General features: G+C 37.5%; 1 protein-coding gene across 11 annotated transcripts in view; it reads left to right on the plus strand.

Moving 5' to 3' along the window:
* FAM13B (family with sequence similarity 13 member B) overlaps nucleotides 1-16,978 on the plus strand; it is a 71,980-nt gene that overhangs the window by 35,589 nt on the left and 19,413 nt on the right. For all 11 annotated transcript variants that reach the window (XM_045075467.1, XM_045075463.1, XM_045075462.1 and 8 more), the window contains 6 exons: nucleotides 705-746; nucleotides 1,452-1,607; nucleotides 3,720-3,852; nucleotides 13,567-13,631; nucleotides 15,811-15,859; nucleotides 16,272-16,422. In XM_045075467.1, the coding sequence (XP_044931402.1) occupies nucleotides 705-746; nucleotides 1,452-1,607; nucleotides 3,720-3,852; nucleotides 13,567-13,631; nucleotides 15,811-15,859; nucleotides 16,272-16,422 (596 nt within the window). The remainder of the gene's footprint in view (nucleotides 1-704; nucleotides 747-1,451; nucleotides 1,608-3,719; nucleotides 3,853-13,566; nucleotides 13,632-15,810; nucleotides 15,860-16,271; nucleotides 16,423-16,978) is intronic.

Below are 16,978 nucleotides of genomic sequence, written 5' to 3' on the forward strand. Positions count from 1 at the left end.
CCAAGTGAGCACCAAATGAAGTAGTTGGCAACCCACACACACACGGGTATGTTTATATTTTTTTTGTGTGAAAAATAATTTTTTAAAAAAGATTTTATTTATTCATTTGAGAGAGAGAATGAGAGAGACAGAGTGTGAGAGGGAGGAGGATCAGAGGGAGAAGCAGACTCCCTACCAAGCAGGGAGCCTCATAACGGGACTCAATCCCAAGACTCCAGGATGATAACCTGAGCCGAAGGCAGTTGCTTGACCAACTGAGCCACCCGGGCATCCCCCAAAATAAATTTTTTATTTTTTATTTTTATTTTTATTTATTTTTTAAATTTTTTATTTTTATTTTATTTTTTTTTAAAGATTTTATTATTCACTTGACAGATAGATCACAAGTAGGCAGAGAGGCAGTCAGAGAGAGAGGAGGAAGCAGGCTCCCCACTGAGCAGAGAGCCTGATGTGGGGCTCGATCCCAGGACCCTGGGATCGTGACCTGAGCCGAAGGCAGACGCTTAACCCACTGAGCCACCCAGGCGCCCCCCAAAAATAAATGTTTTAGAAAATTAGAATCCTACTCTGCCAGATACGAACCTAAAACTTGGTGTTTGTTCCCCTGATTATGTCAAGGTAGTGCAACTGTGGCAGTTTTCAACACTTTTTGTAGTTACTTAGTACTGAAAAGTTTTATACCTAATGTCTTTCTTTGATTACAGTGCCCATTTATCTCCCATCAGCATCTTACCAGCCTCTGCAGAGTAAGTAATATACTTGTAGAAGACCATTTTTTTTTAGTTTAAAAATATTACTTCACTGTAGAAATCAAAGTCATGTATTTATTAAATAAAAACATGTTTAAAAATTGTGAATTTATTGTGCTTACCTTAGGGGAAGAATTGTACATAAGGGAGTGAAACTAGTTAATATTTTTATGTACTGCAGTAGGAACAAATGAAGAAGGAATGCATTGCCTAATATATGAAATAAAGATTGAACTTTCTTCAGATGATTTTTTTGGTCTTCTGAAATGATTGAGAAATGTCATAGATCTTTTTTTATTAAGTTTTCTTTGAGAAGTAAACTTCATGTAACAAATGTTGACAGGACCCCTAGAGTTTCTTTGATTTAGCTGAATGTTGACAAAGTATTTTGCTTTATACATGTAGCTTTAAAAAATCTGTTTAAATGGTTTTTCTGTAAGGAGCAAGGAACGAATTACTGGGACAACTGATCTTTCCCACCTTAGTAGTAATAGTGATATGGTTGATTTGTATGATAATTTCTTTTAAAAATTTAATCCATTATCATGTATTTCTTTTATGGCTTTCTTTTTTTTACTCTGGTTTACCCATTTAAATGCCCTGATAATTTGTTTTATTACTCACGTTTTAACATTTGTAATTATGTGGTGAAATACGCAGTTAGGGTGACTACTTCTCACTAACATGTGTTCTGTTTTATAGCATTTTAGAAAGAACAATTAGAGCAGCTGTGGAACAGCACCTTTTTGATCTGCAGAGCAGCATAGATCATGATCTTAAGAATTTACAACAGCAGAGTCTGGTGTGTAATAATGAAGCAGAAAGTTTTAATTGTGATGGGGAAGGATCTAATAACCAGTAAGAAACTTTTTATAATGTTTCACTATTATTTTTTAGAAATATAAAATTGTTATAATTGTTTTATCTTTTAAAAACCATAATTTACTTAAATAATGGGATCCCGGGGATTTCTGAAAGTGTGTGTGGAAAGTGACTTTGTATATATATTGCATATATTCACTTAACATTGAAAATCTAAATTATCCATTACAGTAGTAGACATTAAATCCAGTACTGCCAGGTTTTCCTCCCTGAACATCAGTTGAAGTAGTGAGCTTACCTCAGTATGTTGTATGAAGAATAACATTAGAAAAATGAGACTCATACTGTGTGCTCAAACCATGAGAGACATGAAATGGTCTAGACAGCTAGGTGCAGGGAAAACAGATTGGCATCACTCATGTTGCATTTACTCATTGAGTGAAACGTGAACAGAATCATCCTTTGCTATTAAATTTTATGCCAGCTACTACCCTGCTGCCCTCCCTACATACTTTTTTTTTTAATAGTTTAGCTGTTAATAGTCGAATTTTGTATTAATTTAAAGTACCTGTGTGTGCTCTGTGATTTGTGATTTTCTTCCACTCTTCATCTGACTTGTTACGTTTAAGTGGATGAAAGGCCTTATCTCCTTTCCTGTTACCTCAGCTCTGCACTTGAGGGATATATGGGTGCCTTTCTTTGAGACCATAATACAGTGATTTTATAGTATTTAGTTTAACAGATTTTATTTGGAGGACAGATGAGAAAGAAGGATCTAAGTTTGGAGGATTCATAGGAGGTTTAAAAAAAAGATTATTATGTAAAGTGTTTTTTCCTTTCTTTTCTTTTGTTTTTTTTTTTTTTTTTTTGAGGAGTTAAATTTTTTTTTTTTTTTAAGATTTTATTTATTTATTTGACAGAGAGAGATCACAGTAGGAGAGAGGAAGGGAAGAGATCACAGAGAGAGAGGAAGGGAAGCAGGCCCCCCGCTGAGCAGAGAGCCCGATGCGGGACTCGATCCCAAAACCCTGAGATCATGACCCGAGCCGAAGGCAGCGGCTCAACCCACTGAGCCACCCAGGCACCCTAGATTTTTTTTTTTAAAGGCCAAGTTTGTGTAGTACACTAGAATAGCTATTAAATATGAACTGAAGCTGAAAAAATGAATGGATCTGGAAACTAGTGGTTGCAATATGTTTATTTTAGGAATACCATATTGTACAGCTGCATGTGTGCTGTGTATCTGAATAGATAGATGGCACCACTAGCCTGTGCAGCTCTATGGCTGATTTGTAGTGCTTTGCAGGCATGATTAGAACTGATAAAACTGGGTTAACATAGGGACTATTTGGGCTGAATATGAAGGAAAAAAGCAGCATCTGAAAAAAAAATAATGTAACTAGAAGTTGGAAATTGTGGAGAACTGTTTCAAAGGTTATAATTAATATACATAGATTCCTTGGTGTTTGTCTTTAGCTTAGCTAGAGATCCTGAAACCCATGCCCATGCTCAATCTTATTTTTATCTCTGAGAAAGTAACTCATGTTCCTTCATTGATGGTGGTATTGTCTCTGTAAACAAAAGCCTGCTGCAGTATTTTGCATATTCTGAATTATGTAACATGAAAAATCTAAAGTAGGAAGCTGTGCCTATCATGCTTATTAATAAGGTGTTGGACATTATCACGTCTAGTGCTAGACTTATATTTTAATTGGAATAGTTCATTATCATTATGTAACATGAAAAATCTGAAGTAGGAAGCTGTTCCTATCATGCTTAATAAGGTGTTGGACATTATCATGTCTAGTGCTAGACTTGTATTTTAATTGGAACATTCATTATAATTGAGAGTATGCATTTGTAAGGGAAATTATTTTGACACATCAATTATTCTTTCAGCCATTCATTTGTTTTTGAAAATTTTCAGAGAGAATAACAAACAAACTAGTTTGAATTCCTAAAGAGACAAAGATAAACTGAGTGTGTTTAATAATGTAATTTGGCAAAATAAAGAAAGTGAAGTTTTATGAAAATGACACATTTTCTTTAACAAGTGAAAGTTTCAGATCCTTATTGATACTTATTTATTTAAAAGGCATTACATATTTAACATATGGCCTGATCCGGTTTTTTAATCTTCATTACTAGGGTTGATATTGCTGATGATATTATTAATGCCAGTGAAAGTAACAGAGACTGTTCAGAACCTGTGGCTAGTACTAATTTAGACAATGAAGTTATGCAGCAAGATTTTGTATTTGAGGATGAAGAAAATAGCCAGGTAAGAAATGCAAAGACTAAAATCTTTGTTTTAGGTTTGCTTGATGTACAATGCTGATTGCTTTATGTGTTCCTTTTTTAAAATAAATTAAATTTATTTATTTGACAGAGATCACAAGTAGGCAGAGAGGCAGGCAGAGAAGAGAGAGAGGGGAGGAAGCAGGCTCCTTGCTGAACAGAGAGCCGGAAGCGGGGCTCTATTCCAGGACTCTGGGATGGTGACCTGAGCCAAAGGCAGAGGCTTTAACCCACTGAGCCACCCAGGAACCCCCTTATATGTTCCTTTGGTATTAGAAGCTGACACTTGTCTTGATAATAAATCCTGAGAGCATACACCCTATTAGTAAAGATCAGGAACCATTTTCTGGGTTGGGAATTAGATATAAAATATTTAAGAATATTTGCCTGGAAGGAAACAAATAATGATGTTAGCTGAGGTTGTTGGTGGTATTATGGTTGAATTTCATTCATTTTAAAAGTTTTTCTCCTATTTCCCAATTTTTTCTGAAGAACGCTATCCTAGGGGAAAAAAAATAAAAATTTAAATTCAAAGTATGGTTTCTGCTGACTGTGTGTTGCTTTTGCACCATTGGAAAGCTGAAAAATTCAAAGTCAAATCATTGGATGTCAGGAACTGTCTGTATATGATTTACAAGTTTCTCTAAAGGTTGACTTTTCATTTTGTTGATGGTTCCTTTGCTCTGCAGAATATTTGTTTTTATTTTATTACTATTTTTTATTTTAGCTGTTCTTCTTTTAAACTTTTTATTAACATGTAATGTATTATTTGCCCCAGGGATACAGGTCTGAATAGTCAAGCTTACACACTTTGCAGCACTCACCATAGCACATCCCCAGTGTCCATAACCTAACCACCCTCTCCATACCCCCTGCCCCCCATCAACCCTCAGTTTGTTTTGTGAGATTAAGAGTCTTTTATGGTTTGTCTCACTCCCGATCCCATCTTGTTTCATTTTTTTCTTCCCTACCCCCCAAAACCCCCACTTAGCCTCTCAAATTCCTCATATCAGGGAGATCATAATTGTCTTTCTCTGATTGACTTCTGTTGCTCAGCATATACCCTTTAGTTCCATCCATGTCTTGCAAATGGCAGCATTTCATTTCTTTTGATGGCTGCATAGTATTCCTGTGTGTGTGTACTCCACATCTTATTTATCCATTCATCTTTTGATGGACATCTAGGTTCTTTCCATAGTTTGACTATTGTGGACATTGCTGCTATAAACATTTGTGTGCACATGCCCCTTCGGGTCATTACATTTGTATCTTTAGGGTAAATATCTAGTAGTGTGATTGCTGGGTGGTAGGGTAGCTCTATTTTCAGCTTTTGCTGTTTTCTAGAGTTCCTGCACCAGCTTGCATTCCCACCAACAGTGTAGGAGGGCTCCCCTTTCTCCTCATCCTTACAAGCATCTGTCGTTTCCTGACTGGTTAATTTTAGCCATTATGACTGGCATGAGGTGGTATCTCATTGTGGTTTTGATTTGTATTTCCCTGATGCCGAGTGATGTGGAGCACTTTTTCATGTGTCTGTTGGCCATCTGGTTTTCTTCTTTGTAGAAATGTCTGTTCATGTCCTCTTCCCATTTTTTGATTGGATTATTTGTTCTTTGGGTATTGAGTTTGATAAGTTCTTTATAGATTTTGGATACTAGCCCTTTATCTGATACGTCACTTGCGAATATCTTCTCCCATTCTGTCAGTTGTTTTTTGGTTTTGTTGACTGTTTCCTTTGCTGTGCAAAAGTTTTGATCTTGATGAAGTCCCAATGGTTCATTTTTGCCCTTGCTTCCCTTCCGTTTGGTGTTTTTTCTAGGAAGAAGTTGCTGCAGCTGAGGTCGAAGAGGTTGCTGCCTGTTTTCAAGGATTTTAATGGATTCCTGTCTCACATTGAGGTTTTTTATCCATTTTGAGTCTCAAATTTTTGTGTGTGGTGTAAGGAAATGGTCCAGTTTCATTCTTCTGCATGTGGTTGTCCAATTTTCCCAACACCATTTGTTGAAGAGACACATTCTATCCTGCTTTGTCAAAGATCAGTTGATCATGGAGTTGAGAGTCATTTCTGGGCTCTCTATTCTGTTCCATTGATCTATGTGTCTATTTTTATGCCAGTACCGTACTGTCTTGATGATTACAGCCTTGTAATATTATGCCAGTACTGTACTGTCTTGATGATTACAGCCTTGTAATAGAGCTTGAAGTCTGGAATTGTGATACCACCAACTTTGGCTTTCTTTTTCAACATTCCTCTGGATATTAAGGGTCTTTTCTGGTTCCATATAGATTTTAGGATTATTTGTTCCATTTCTTTGAAAAAACTTGATGGTATTTTGATAGGGATTACGTTTTTAAACGTGTAGATGGCTTTAGGTAGCATAGACATTTTCACAATATTTATTCTTCCAATCCATGAGCATGGAACATTTTTCCATTTCTTTGTGTCTTCCTCAGTTTCTTTCATGAGTACTTTATAAGTTTTCTGAATACAGATTCTTTGCCTCTTTGGTTAGATTTATTCCTAGATATCTCATGGTTTTGTGTGCAGTTGTAAACCAAAGAGGATTTATTCCTAGATATCTCATGGTTTTGTGTGCAGTTGTAAATGGGATTGACTCTTAATTTCTGTTTCTTCTGTCTTGTTGGTGTATAGAAATGCAACTGATTTCTGTGCATTGATTTTATAGCGTGACACTTTACTGAATTCCTGTATTAGTTCTAGCAGTTTTGGAGTGGAGTCTTTTGGGTTTTCCACATAAAGTATCATATCATCTGCAAAGAGTGTCTTCTTTGCCAATTTGGATGTCTTTCATTTTTTTTTATTGCCCGATTGCTGAGGCTAGGACTTCATAGAACTATGTTGAATAGTAGTGGTGATAGTGGACATCCTTGCCATGTTCCTGACCTTAGCAGAAAAGCTCTGTTTTTTTTTTTTTTTAAAGATTTTATTTATTTATATGACAGAGATCAGAAGTAGGCAGAGAGGCAGGCAGAGAGAGAAGAAGGGAAGCAGGCTCCCCGCTGAGCAGAGAGCCTGATGGGGGGCTTGATCCCAGGACCCTGCGATCATGACCTGAGCCGAAAGCAGAGGCTTTAACCCGCTGAGCCACCCAGGCGCCCCAAGCTCTCAGTTTTTCCTCCATTGAGAATGATATTCGCAGTGGGTTTTTCATAGATGGCTTTGAGCATATTGAGGTATGTACCCTCTATCCCTACACTTTTGAAGAGTTTTGATCAAGAAAGGATGCTGTACTTTTTCAAATACTTTTTCAGCATCTATTGAGAAGATCATAGGGTTCTTGTTCTTTGTTTTATTAATGCATTGTATCATACTGATTAATTTGCGGATGTTGAACCAACCGTGCAGCCCTGGAATAAATCCCACTTGGTCGTGGTGAATAATCCTTTTAATGTACTATTGGATATTGCTGGCTAGTATTTGGTGAAAATTTTCGCATGTGTGTTCATCAAGGATATTGGTCTGTAATTCTCCTTTATGATGGCAACTTTGTCTTTTTTGGGATCAAGGTAATGCTGGCCTCATAAAATGAGTTTGGAAGTTTTCCTTCCATTTCTGATTTTTAGAAGTTTCCAGAGAATAGGAATTAATTCTTCTTTAAATGCTTGGTAGAATTCCCCTGGGAAGCTGTCTGGCCCTGGGCTCTTGTTTGTTGGGACATTTTTGATGACTGCTTCAATCTCCTTAATTGTTATGGGTCTGTTCAGGTTTTCTATTTCATCCTGGTTCAGTTGTAGTAGTTTACATGTCTCTAGGAATGCATCCATTCCTTCCAGATTGTCAAATTTGGTGGCATGTAGTTGCTCATAGTATGTTCTTAAAATTGTATCTCTTTGGTGTTGGTTGTGATCTCTCCTCTTTCATTCATGATTTTATTTATTTGGGTCCTTTCTCTTTTCTTTTTGATAAGTCTGGCCAGGGGTTTATCAATCTTACTAATTCTTTCAAAGAATTGGCTTCTAGTTTCGTTGATTTGTTCTGTTAATTTTTTGGTTTCTATTTCATTCATGTCTGTTCTGATCTTTATTTCTCTTCTCCTGCTGGGTTTAGGCTTTCATTGTTGTTCTTTCTCCAGCTCCTTTAGGTGTAGGGTTAGGTTGTGTATTTGAGACCTTTCTTCTTTCTTGAGAAAGGCTTGCATCACTATATATTTTCCTCTCAGGACTACCTTTGCTCTGTCCCACAGATTTTGAACAGTCGTGTTTTCATTATCATTTGTTTCCATGAATTTTTTCAATTCTTCTTTAATTTCCTGTTTCTGTATATTGGCTCTGTTCCTTTCTGGTCTACTACTTTTAGTCTCTGTCTTTGCTTAGACGACCCCTTTCAGTATTTCCTGTAGAGCTTGTTTGGTATTTACAAACTCTTTCAGTTTTTGTTTGTCCTGAAGCTTTTTATCTCTCCTATTTTCAGTGATAGGCTAGCTGGATATAGTATTCTTGGCTGCATACTTTTCTCATTTAGTGCTCTGAATATATCATGCCAGTTCTTTCTGGCCTGCCAGGTCTCTGTAACTAAGTCTGCTGCCAATCTAATATTTTTATTGTATGTTACAGACTTCTTGTCCCCGGCTGCTTTCAGGATTTTCTCTTTATCATTAAGTCTTGTAAGTTTTACTATTAGATGACGGGATGTGGGCCCATTTTTACTGATTTTGAGGGGATTTCTCTGCACCTCCTGGATTTCGATGCTTGTTCCCTTTGTCATATTAGGGAAATTCTCTACAATAATTCGCTTCAATATACCTTCTGCCCCCCCTTTTCTTCTTCTGGAATCCCAATTATTCTAATATTATTTCGTCTTATGGTATCACTTACCTCTTGAATTCTCCCCTCGTCGTCCAGCAGTTGTTTGTCTCTCTTATGCTCAGCTTCTTTATTCTCTGTCATTTGGTCTTCTATATCACTAACTCTCTCTTCTGCCTCATTTATCCTAGCACTAAGAGCCTCCGTTTTGATTGTACCTCATTAATAGCTTTTTTGATTTCAGCTTGGTTAGATTTTTAGTTCTTTTATTTCTCCAGAAAGGGTTTCTCTAACATCTTCCATGACTTTTTTGAGCCCAGCTAGCACCTTGACAGTCGTTATTCTGAACTCTAGATCTGACATATTACCAATGGCCCAATGTCCGTATTGATTAGGTCCTAGGCTTTGGTACTGCCTCTTGGGTTTTTTTTTTTTTTTTGGGGGGGGGGGCGCTGAGTTTTTCTGCTTTGTTATTTTATCCAGATAAGAATATATGAATGAGAGATTAAAATACTAAAAGGGTGACAGATACCCCAGTACAATGTGCGTTAATCAAATCAGAAGAGACCCCACATTGTGGGTTGAAGAAAGGGGGTTAAAGTAGTTCAGAAAGAAAAAGAAAAAATATATATTAGACGGGTGAATAGAACAGAGCCACCCTCTTGATTTTTGGGAGTATTTTGATCTCTTAGAAGAAACTCCCTCCAAAATTTTAAAGAAAGAAACACATACACACACACACATATATATATACAAAAATAAGGGTAAACATGATGAAGGGATGGAAAATGACTATAGAGATGAAAATTGAAAAAACATTCTTTTTTTTTTTTTTAAGATTTTATTTATTTATTTGACAGAGATCACAAGTAGGCAGAGAGGCAGGCAGAGGGAGAGAGAAAGAGAGGGAAGCAGGCTCCCTGCGGAGCAGAGAGCCCGACGCGGGGCTCGATCCCAGGACCCTGAGATCATGACCTGAGCCGAAGACAGTGGCTTAACCCACTGAGCCACCCAGGTGCCCCGAAAAAACATTCTAAAAAAAGGAGTTGATAAGATAAGTTGGTTGGGAAAAGAAAGTGGAAAGAATTTGCTCAGGCTGTGCTAGAACAAGCCCTGTGCTAGATTTAGGATATATTTTGATCTATTAGAAGTTGTATCCCATGGGATGCCTGGGTGGCTCAGTGGGTTAAGCTCCTGCCTTCAGCTCAGGTCATGATCTCAGGGTCCTGGGATCGAGTCCCACATCAGGCTCCTTGCTCGTGGGGAGCCTGCTTCTCTCTCTGCCTCTGCCTGCCTCTCTGCCTCTCTCTTTCTCTCTGTCAAATAAATAAATAAATAAAATCTTTAAAAAAAAAAGTTGTATTGCAAAATTTTTTAGAAGAAAAAACCCTACCCTGTATGTATACAAAAGATGAAGTTAGATACAATGAAGGATAAAATAGAACTATAATAATAAAGGTTCAAGAAGATTTTTTAAAACAGAAAGGTATTTTTAGATAAACTAGTTAAAAAACGTTAAAAGAGGAAAGAGTAAAAGTTTAAAAAATTAGAATAAGAAAAAAAATAAAATTAAAAAATTTAATTAACTTTGTAAGACTAAAGAATCATGGGGAGAAAGCCATGAATTCTATGCTTTGCTTTCCCTTCCTCTGGAATTCCACTGTTCTCCTTGATCAAGGAGCTTGGTCTGGATTTTTTTGCTGATCTTCTGGGGGAGGGGCCTGTGATAGTGATTCTCAAGTGTCTTTGCCCGAGGTGGAATTACACCACCCTTGCCAGGGGCCGGGCTAAGTAATCTGCTCTGGTTTGCTCTCAGGAGCTTTTGTTCCCTGAACACATTCTGTAGAGCTCTGGAGGACAGGAATGAAGATGGTGGCCTCCCAATCTCTGGCCTGGGAGAGCCAAGAGCTTGGGGCCCCACTCAGCGCTCCCTCAGAGAAAAGCGCTCAGTCACTCCTGTCTCCCTGGTCTCTGGCTGCACTCTGAGCCAACCCTGGCCTGTGGCTGAGTGTTTTTGTCTCTGGCACATAGCCCCATTTGGAGTCTCCAAACCCAGCAGATCCCTGCCACTCTTCGGCGGGGGTGGGGGTGGTTTCCCCGGATCTGCCACTTGTGGGGTCCATGCTCAAAGAGCAGTGGTATGACTGGGCCACGGATCACAGTTTACGGTAACCCCGAGCTGAGAGTTCACTCCTCTGCTCTGTCTCTGTAGCCGGCTTCTCTGTTCGAATACCTGTAAGCTCTGCTACACTCAGAAACCCCTGATCCTTATGTGACCATGCTTTCCCCGTGAGGGCTCCACCCCTGCTTAGCCTCTGGAGTGATGTGCCTCATGGAGCAGACTTGTAAAAGTTCTGATTCTGGGGACGCCTGGGTAGCTCAGTTGGTTGAGCAGCTGCCTTCGGCCCAGGTCATGATCCCGGCGTCTTGGGATCGAGTCCCACATCGGGCTCCTTGCTCCACAGGGAGCCTGCTTCTCCCTCTGACTCTGCCTGCCACTCTGTCTGCCTGTGCTCGGTCTTGCTCTCTTTCTCTCTGACAAGTAAATAAATAAAATCTTTAAAAAAAAAAAAAAGTTCTGATTCTGTGCTCCGTTGCTCCGCTGCTTGCTGGGAGCCAACCACTTCCCCTACAGTCTATCTTCTTGTTACTTCGGATTCACTTCTCTGCAGGTCCTACCTTTCAGAAAGTGGTAGATTTTCTGTTTTCTAGAATTGCTGCTTTTCTTCTCTTCGATCTCATGTTGGGTTTGTAGGTGTTGGGAATGTTTTGATAACTCTCTGGCTGAACTCCTGCTAACATCTCAGCCTGCTACTCCTCCTCCGCCATTTTGACTCCACCTCCTCCTCCTCCTCCTCCTCCTCCTCAGACTTCTTATGAGGACCCTGATGGTTTTGGGAAAGAGAAGGTGGGAAGAGGATGGACTGTTTTGCTAGCTGATAATTTAGAAAAACAAGCTCTTTTTCCCCTTATACAAAGGAATGAATGTTTTGTATAGAGTGAATTCTGTGGAAGTAAAACATAGTTTCTCAAAAAAGTATGTTTCTTTGTTAAATTGAAGTCTGGATATACTTTAACCTGACGCTAATACCTTTTATTTTTATTTTTTTCTGTTGGGGAGTAATATAGAAGATAACTCTCCTTCTTACTCTGCATCTCATCTCCTTCTTCACTGCTGGAGTATCAGTGTATCAGCTTTGTTTTCTGTTGTAGTATCTTTTATGTTGCCTCCAATTTTTTTTTTTAAACTATTTTTCTGTATTCGTTTTAAGAATTACATTTCCCAGAGGCACCCGGGTGGTTCAGTTGGTTACGCAGTCTGCCTTTAGCTCAGGTTGTGATCTCAGGGTGTGGGATCAAACCCTGCGTCAGGCTCCCTTCTGAGTGGGGCATCTATCTCTCCTGTTGCCCTTCCCTCTCCCACTCGTGCTTGCATGCGTATGCTCTCTCTCCAATAAATAAAATTTTAAAAATTATGTTGCTTAAATCTGGCTAAAAAGCATGTGGGTGTTACAATCAGTCTTTAGATGTATTTCATTTTTTTCATAGTATATTGAATTGTAGGTTAAAGTTGGTGATGTAATAGTATGCTTTTATAATAGAATTTTATAAGTTTTTCTTCTTAAGCTATGTGATTCTCTTATAGTAACTGTAACATCGGCAAGTTAAGTGTTATACTCTTATTTGTGAAGGAAAGGTAGAGCTGGGACTTGAACCTTGTTCTTTGAATAAAACATGAAGACTTATTTTAAATATTGGATCTAGTAATGATTATTTCATGGGCCCATATTTAAAAAGTTATCTTCTAAACAGAAAGGTTGCTGAAGTCTGATGTGTAGATCAGTGGTTCTCATAATTTGAGTCTCAAGACCTCTTGATACTCTTAAAAGATATTGAGTATCCCAGAAAGGTTTTATTTCCATAGATATATTTATCAGTATTTACCACATTAGAAATTAAAATTGAAAAATTACAGAATGTTTATTAAATTCACTCAAGGTACTGTAAATATGTTTTTTTTTTAACTTAATAAAAAGTTATGTAAAACACTTTGTGCTTTGAGGAATGGTATTGTTTTACATATTTACAAATATTGATACTGCTTGTCTTTCTTAATAAAAGTTAACTTGGTTTCTCATACCTGCTTCTGCATTCAGTCTATTACTATAAGTTCTTTTGTTTGAAGTACATGAAGACAAGTCAGCCTCACAGAGATACATAGTTGGCAAAGGGAGAATTTAATAGCTTTTTCCAAATATGAAGTGTCTTTCATATTAAAACTGGACAAGTGGTCGTTTTTTAAGAATCTAGCTGTCTCTTGATTGCAGAGGTGATGATCAGAAACATTGAGAATTTTATGTAATTCGTAGTAATGCACGGGATATTTGTATTAGACTCAGTGACTATCTGTTTGGGGAAGGAATAGGGATGGGATGGTGTCACTAGACTCATTAGAAAATAGGGGCAGTGTTATTACAGTTGTTATTTCGAGTGTATATAATAAAGGGATCTGGTGAATCAAATGATTCCTCTGTTATCTGCTTGGAAGTTACCAACTTAACCTGTTTGTGGCTGAGAAGAAACAGAAGGAGCAGTTGGCAGGTGGGACCATATGGCTGTCCTTTGGGAGGAAAGAATTCTAAAGACAGGAAACGAATGTGATAGTATGAGCAGTACTTCTTACGTAATAGTGTAGTGAGTATGCAGATCTCCATTTTATACACATACACACACATGCATATGCCTCAGGTTTTGAGAAAGATAAATTACTGTCTTTAAAAAGAGATGCCAACACCTGTAGACTATTATGAAGAATTAAAAGGGGGCATTTGATTAACTTGCAATCTAATACCATGATTTAGGTTGGAAACTTCTTCTCGTACATGAGTGTTGGGAGCTCCGTTAATACAGCAGTTATGTTCTTTTTTGTCAGTCTGTAGGTATACTGTTAGAGCCATGCAGTGACCGTGGTGATAGTGAAGATGGCTGTCTTGAGGGGTAAGCATTTTCTTTCATTACTCAATCATCTTAAGAATTGGAGCCCTTCACAGATTTGGGAGTGAGATTTTTAGATGAATTTATCTATTATACATTTTTGAAAATCTGAAAAACCAGCTACTTGTTTAATGGTAAGCATAAAGCATATTCATAAATATTCAGAGGGGCTACAGGTTCAGACAGACATAGTTATAACTTGGAAAATGTTCGGAGGGAAGAACAGAGCCTTCTTGGAGACACTCCAAACTTTCAGTTGATTTGTAAGACAATTGGGACTTTATTGATATTCTGAATACACCTTTCAGTGAGTTAATTCATAGTCTTAGAACTGTGGATAACTAATTGAAAGATTGTAGCATATTTGTTTTACCAAATTTGTACAGGATATTTTTGTTCCCTTTCCAGCTTCTTCTTGGTGTATCCCGGTATAGTCTTACTTCAGTTTCTGCTTGCTTACCTCCTTGGCCAGCAAAAATGGGAGGGAGGTACTGAGGCAATCAGTATTTCAGTCATATGTAGTCTCCATAGATACTCGATAGATACAGTACAGTACCTTTGAGCAGAAGCTTTCTAGAATATTTTAAGTCAGTGAGTAGGTTTTGGGTCCTGTTACTCATTTTCTGATTCTTTGAGACATTGCCAAGCAGTGTATTATGACTTCTTAGGAAAGATAATTTGATATTCAGAAAACAAATTTACAGTGAATGCAGACTAGATTGTAAATACTGAGGATTCTCAAACATTACTGATTTGGTGATAGCTTGTTGGTGAGGGTAAATTTGTGTTAATGCCATTGTCTCTCTTAATTGTGAGTAGGAAACCTGTTCTCTGAGGGTAAGTAAATTCTTTGGAGCCATGTCTCTGGAGTGTCTCCATACTCTGAAGGTCCACAGATTTCCTGCTTACAGCAGTTCCTTGTGCTTCCTTTCAGGAGGCAGGAATGATCCTCTTCCAGCCCAGGGAGTATTGGAGCTATGGGCTGAAGATATAAGATAAACAGGCATCCCCAGAATGATGACATCTGGATTTGGTAGAACAATAAGGATCCATTTAGTGAGGACTCAATCTTTTTGGAAAAGCTCTTTCCTCTTCAACTTGTGTATAGGTTAGCAAACTTGTTTTTAGATCCAAAAAGTTCCTTGGTTAGATGGATTACATTTTGCATGCTTAACACTCATGTTTCTCAAATTTAGGTGATTGGGTCTTTTATAGTCTCAAGGTAGAATGTAGCTCATTCCACCATTCGCTTCCACTCTAAGCAAGGGAAGGCCTTTGAGCTTGCCAGGGAATTTAGTTCATTTTTCATGCTCAGCAAGAACAAGGTAATTACGCATGTGAGGAGAAGACTTGCCTTAGTTAGATCAAGACCTATCTTCTGGGTACACACTGTTAAGGCAGGGTAGAAGCAGCATCTGTGTGTACCATTGTAAATTGCCACCATATCTTTGGGAAGTAGAAATTTCCCACAATAGATACATTGCTAACCTACTGTAATACCAGATGCTCTGTTGACTGGTCAAATAGGGAGAGATAATTTTGGACAGCTTGCTCTGATATTTGTTCTAAATAGGGGTTCGTTTTTATGGGGGGTATATGAGGGACTTGAAATTTTTAGAAATTTCCTTTTTATATCTTACCATTATGTTTTGAGGAAGGAAAGGTTTAGAAGTAGTACCTTGTTCTGATTGTGATAGAACATAATCAGATTTAAAATATAGGACCATGAAAGAAAATAACATATAGGACCATCACTGTACCTTTAAAAAACATCTTTAAAAGAAAAGAAAGTCCCAGAGTGGGGGATAATAAAGCTATTTGGTTAAAACTAATATTTGCTTTACAAAATCTTTTCCATTATACATTCAACCCTTTTGGTTTCTATTTACTGTGGATTTTAGTTTTACTTTTAAAATGTTTTTCTTTGGTGGGGGATGGTTGTGTGGGAGGGTGGAGATGTTACTTAAATTTTCTAAACCTGAAGTAATTCTGTGGATCTTTTCAGTAGTGTGTGATTTTCAGACATAGGGCTCCAAAGAATGGGCATATGTCCAGTTGTCATTTTCTTTTCTCACATTATAAATGCTAACTATAAGGGGAAGAGAAGAATCTAGGTAAGAAATGTGCAGTGATAGTAACCTACTTATTCTTAAAACATTAATAGCTGTACTTGTATTTTTAGGAAAGAATATGTGTCATTTGACAGTGATACATTGTCACACTTGATTCTGGTAAGATTTTTTTCTTATGGTTCTTAAAATGTGACTAGGTTTAACCCACCAATTATTGTATCTGATCTTTAACTCTTGGGTTGAATAGGTTTAAAGGAGATGTAAAAATACAGTCTCTTGCCAGATGTTTTACAATTAAGCAATGACTTAATTTGTCACTTTTGGTTACCAGTAACTTGGTTATAAAAACATTTTCCTGAATTTGGGATCCACACTTTGTCTACCAGTAGTATATAGTATAAAACTGCAAATGTGTGTTTGAAAATAGTTTGGATGGTGGGAGTGGGACAGCTGAATATATAGGCACAATAGTACAGTAATGGAGACCATACAAAGATATATGCTGCTTGTTTTTAAGCTGAGTGAGAAAAGCTTTTTGGTTGTGAAATGTATTCTTTATTTTAAAATATAGGATTCTAGTAGCAAGATATGTGATTTGAATGCCAACACTGAATCAGAAGTGCCAGGAGGTCAGAGTGTTGGTGTTCAAGGGGAAGCAGCATGTGGAACCCAAATTCCACATTTAGATCTGAAGAATGTCTCTGATGGTGATAAATGGGAAGGTAATTTTAACCACACGTTATTTTCCTGATATTGTTATTTGTAACTGAAATTACCTAAAGCAATAATGAGACTATTGCTCTTTTCTGGACAACCTTACTCATTTTGGCTTTCTGTTCTCTCATGTAAGAGGAGTGAGTGAGTGTTTTTACTCAGATGCTCTAATGAGATTGTAGGGCAACTATGTCATACGAACTAGAAGTTCTTAGCTGATCCATTAGCTTTGAAGGTAAAGTTAGAACTGATTAAAAAAATAAAATGCCCCAGGATAGGCTTTTGTGAATTGTTAAACCAGGTTTAAACCAGTCTTGGAAAATCTCATATGTTAGGGCTTGGGGGATCTTACCACTTACATGTAACTACATTTCCTATATGATCATTAGGAAACCTGTTTTTTTTTTTTTTTTAAATCCCAGAATGATCTTTGAAGGCATTTCTAAGCAAACACTGTACCATATCCCTATATCTGTGTTTATCTGTGTTAGATTATATAAGCACGGGAACAGAGTCCTAACAATTTTTACAGAGGAAAAAAGTTGAAATTCAAAAAGCAAGCCG

This window comes from Mustela putorius, unplaced genomic scaffold (assembly GCF_011764305.1).
Source record: "Mustela putorius furo isolate JIRA1106 unplaced genomic scaffold, ASM1176430v1.1 tig00000145_pilon_pilon_pilon, whole genome shotgun sequence".
NCBI classification, from domain to species: Eukaryota; Metazoa; Chordata; class Mammalia; order Carnivora; family Mustelidae; genus Mustela; species Mustela putorius.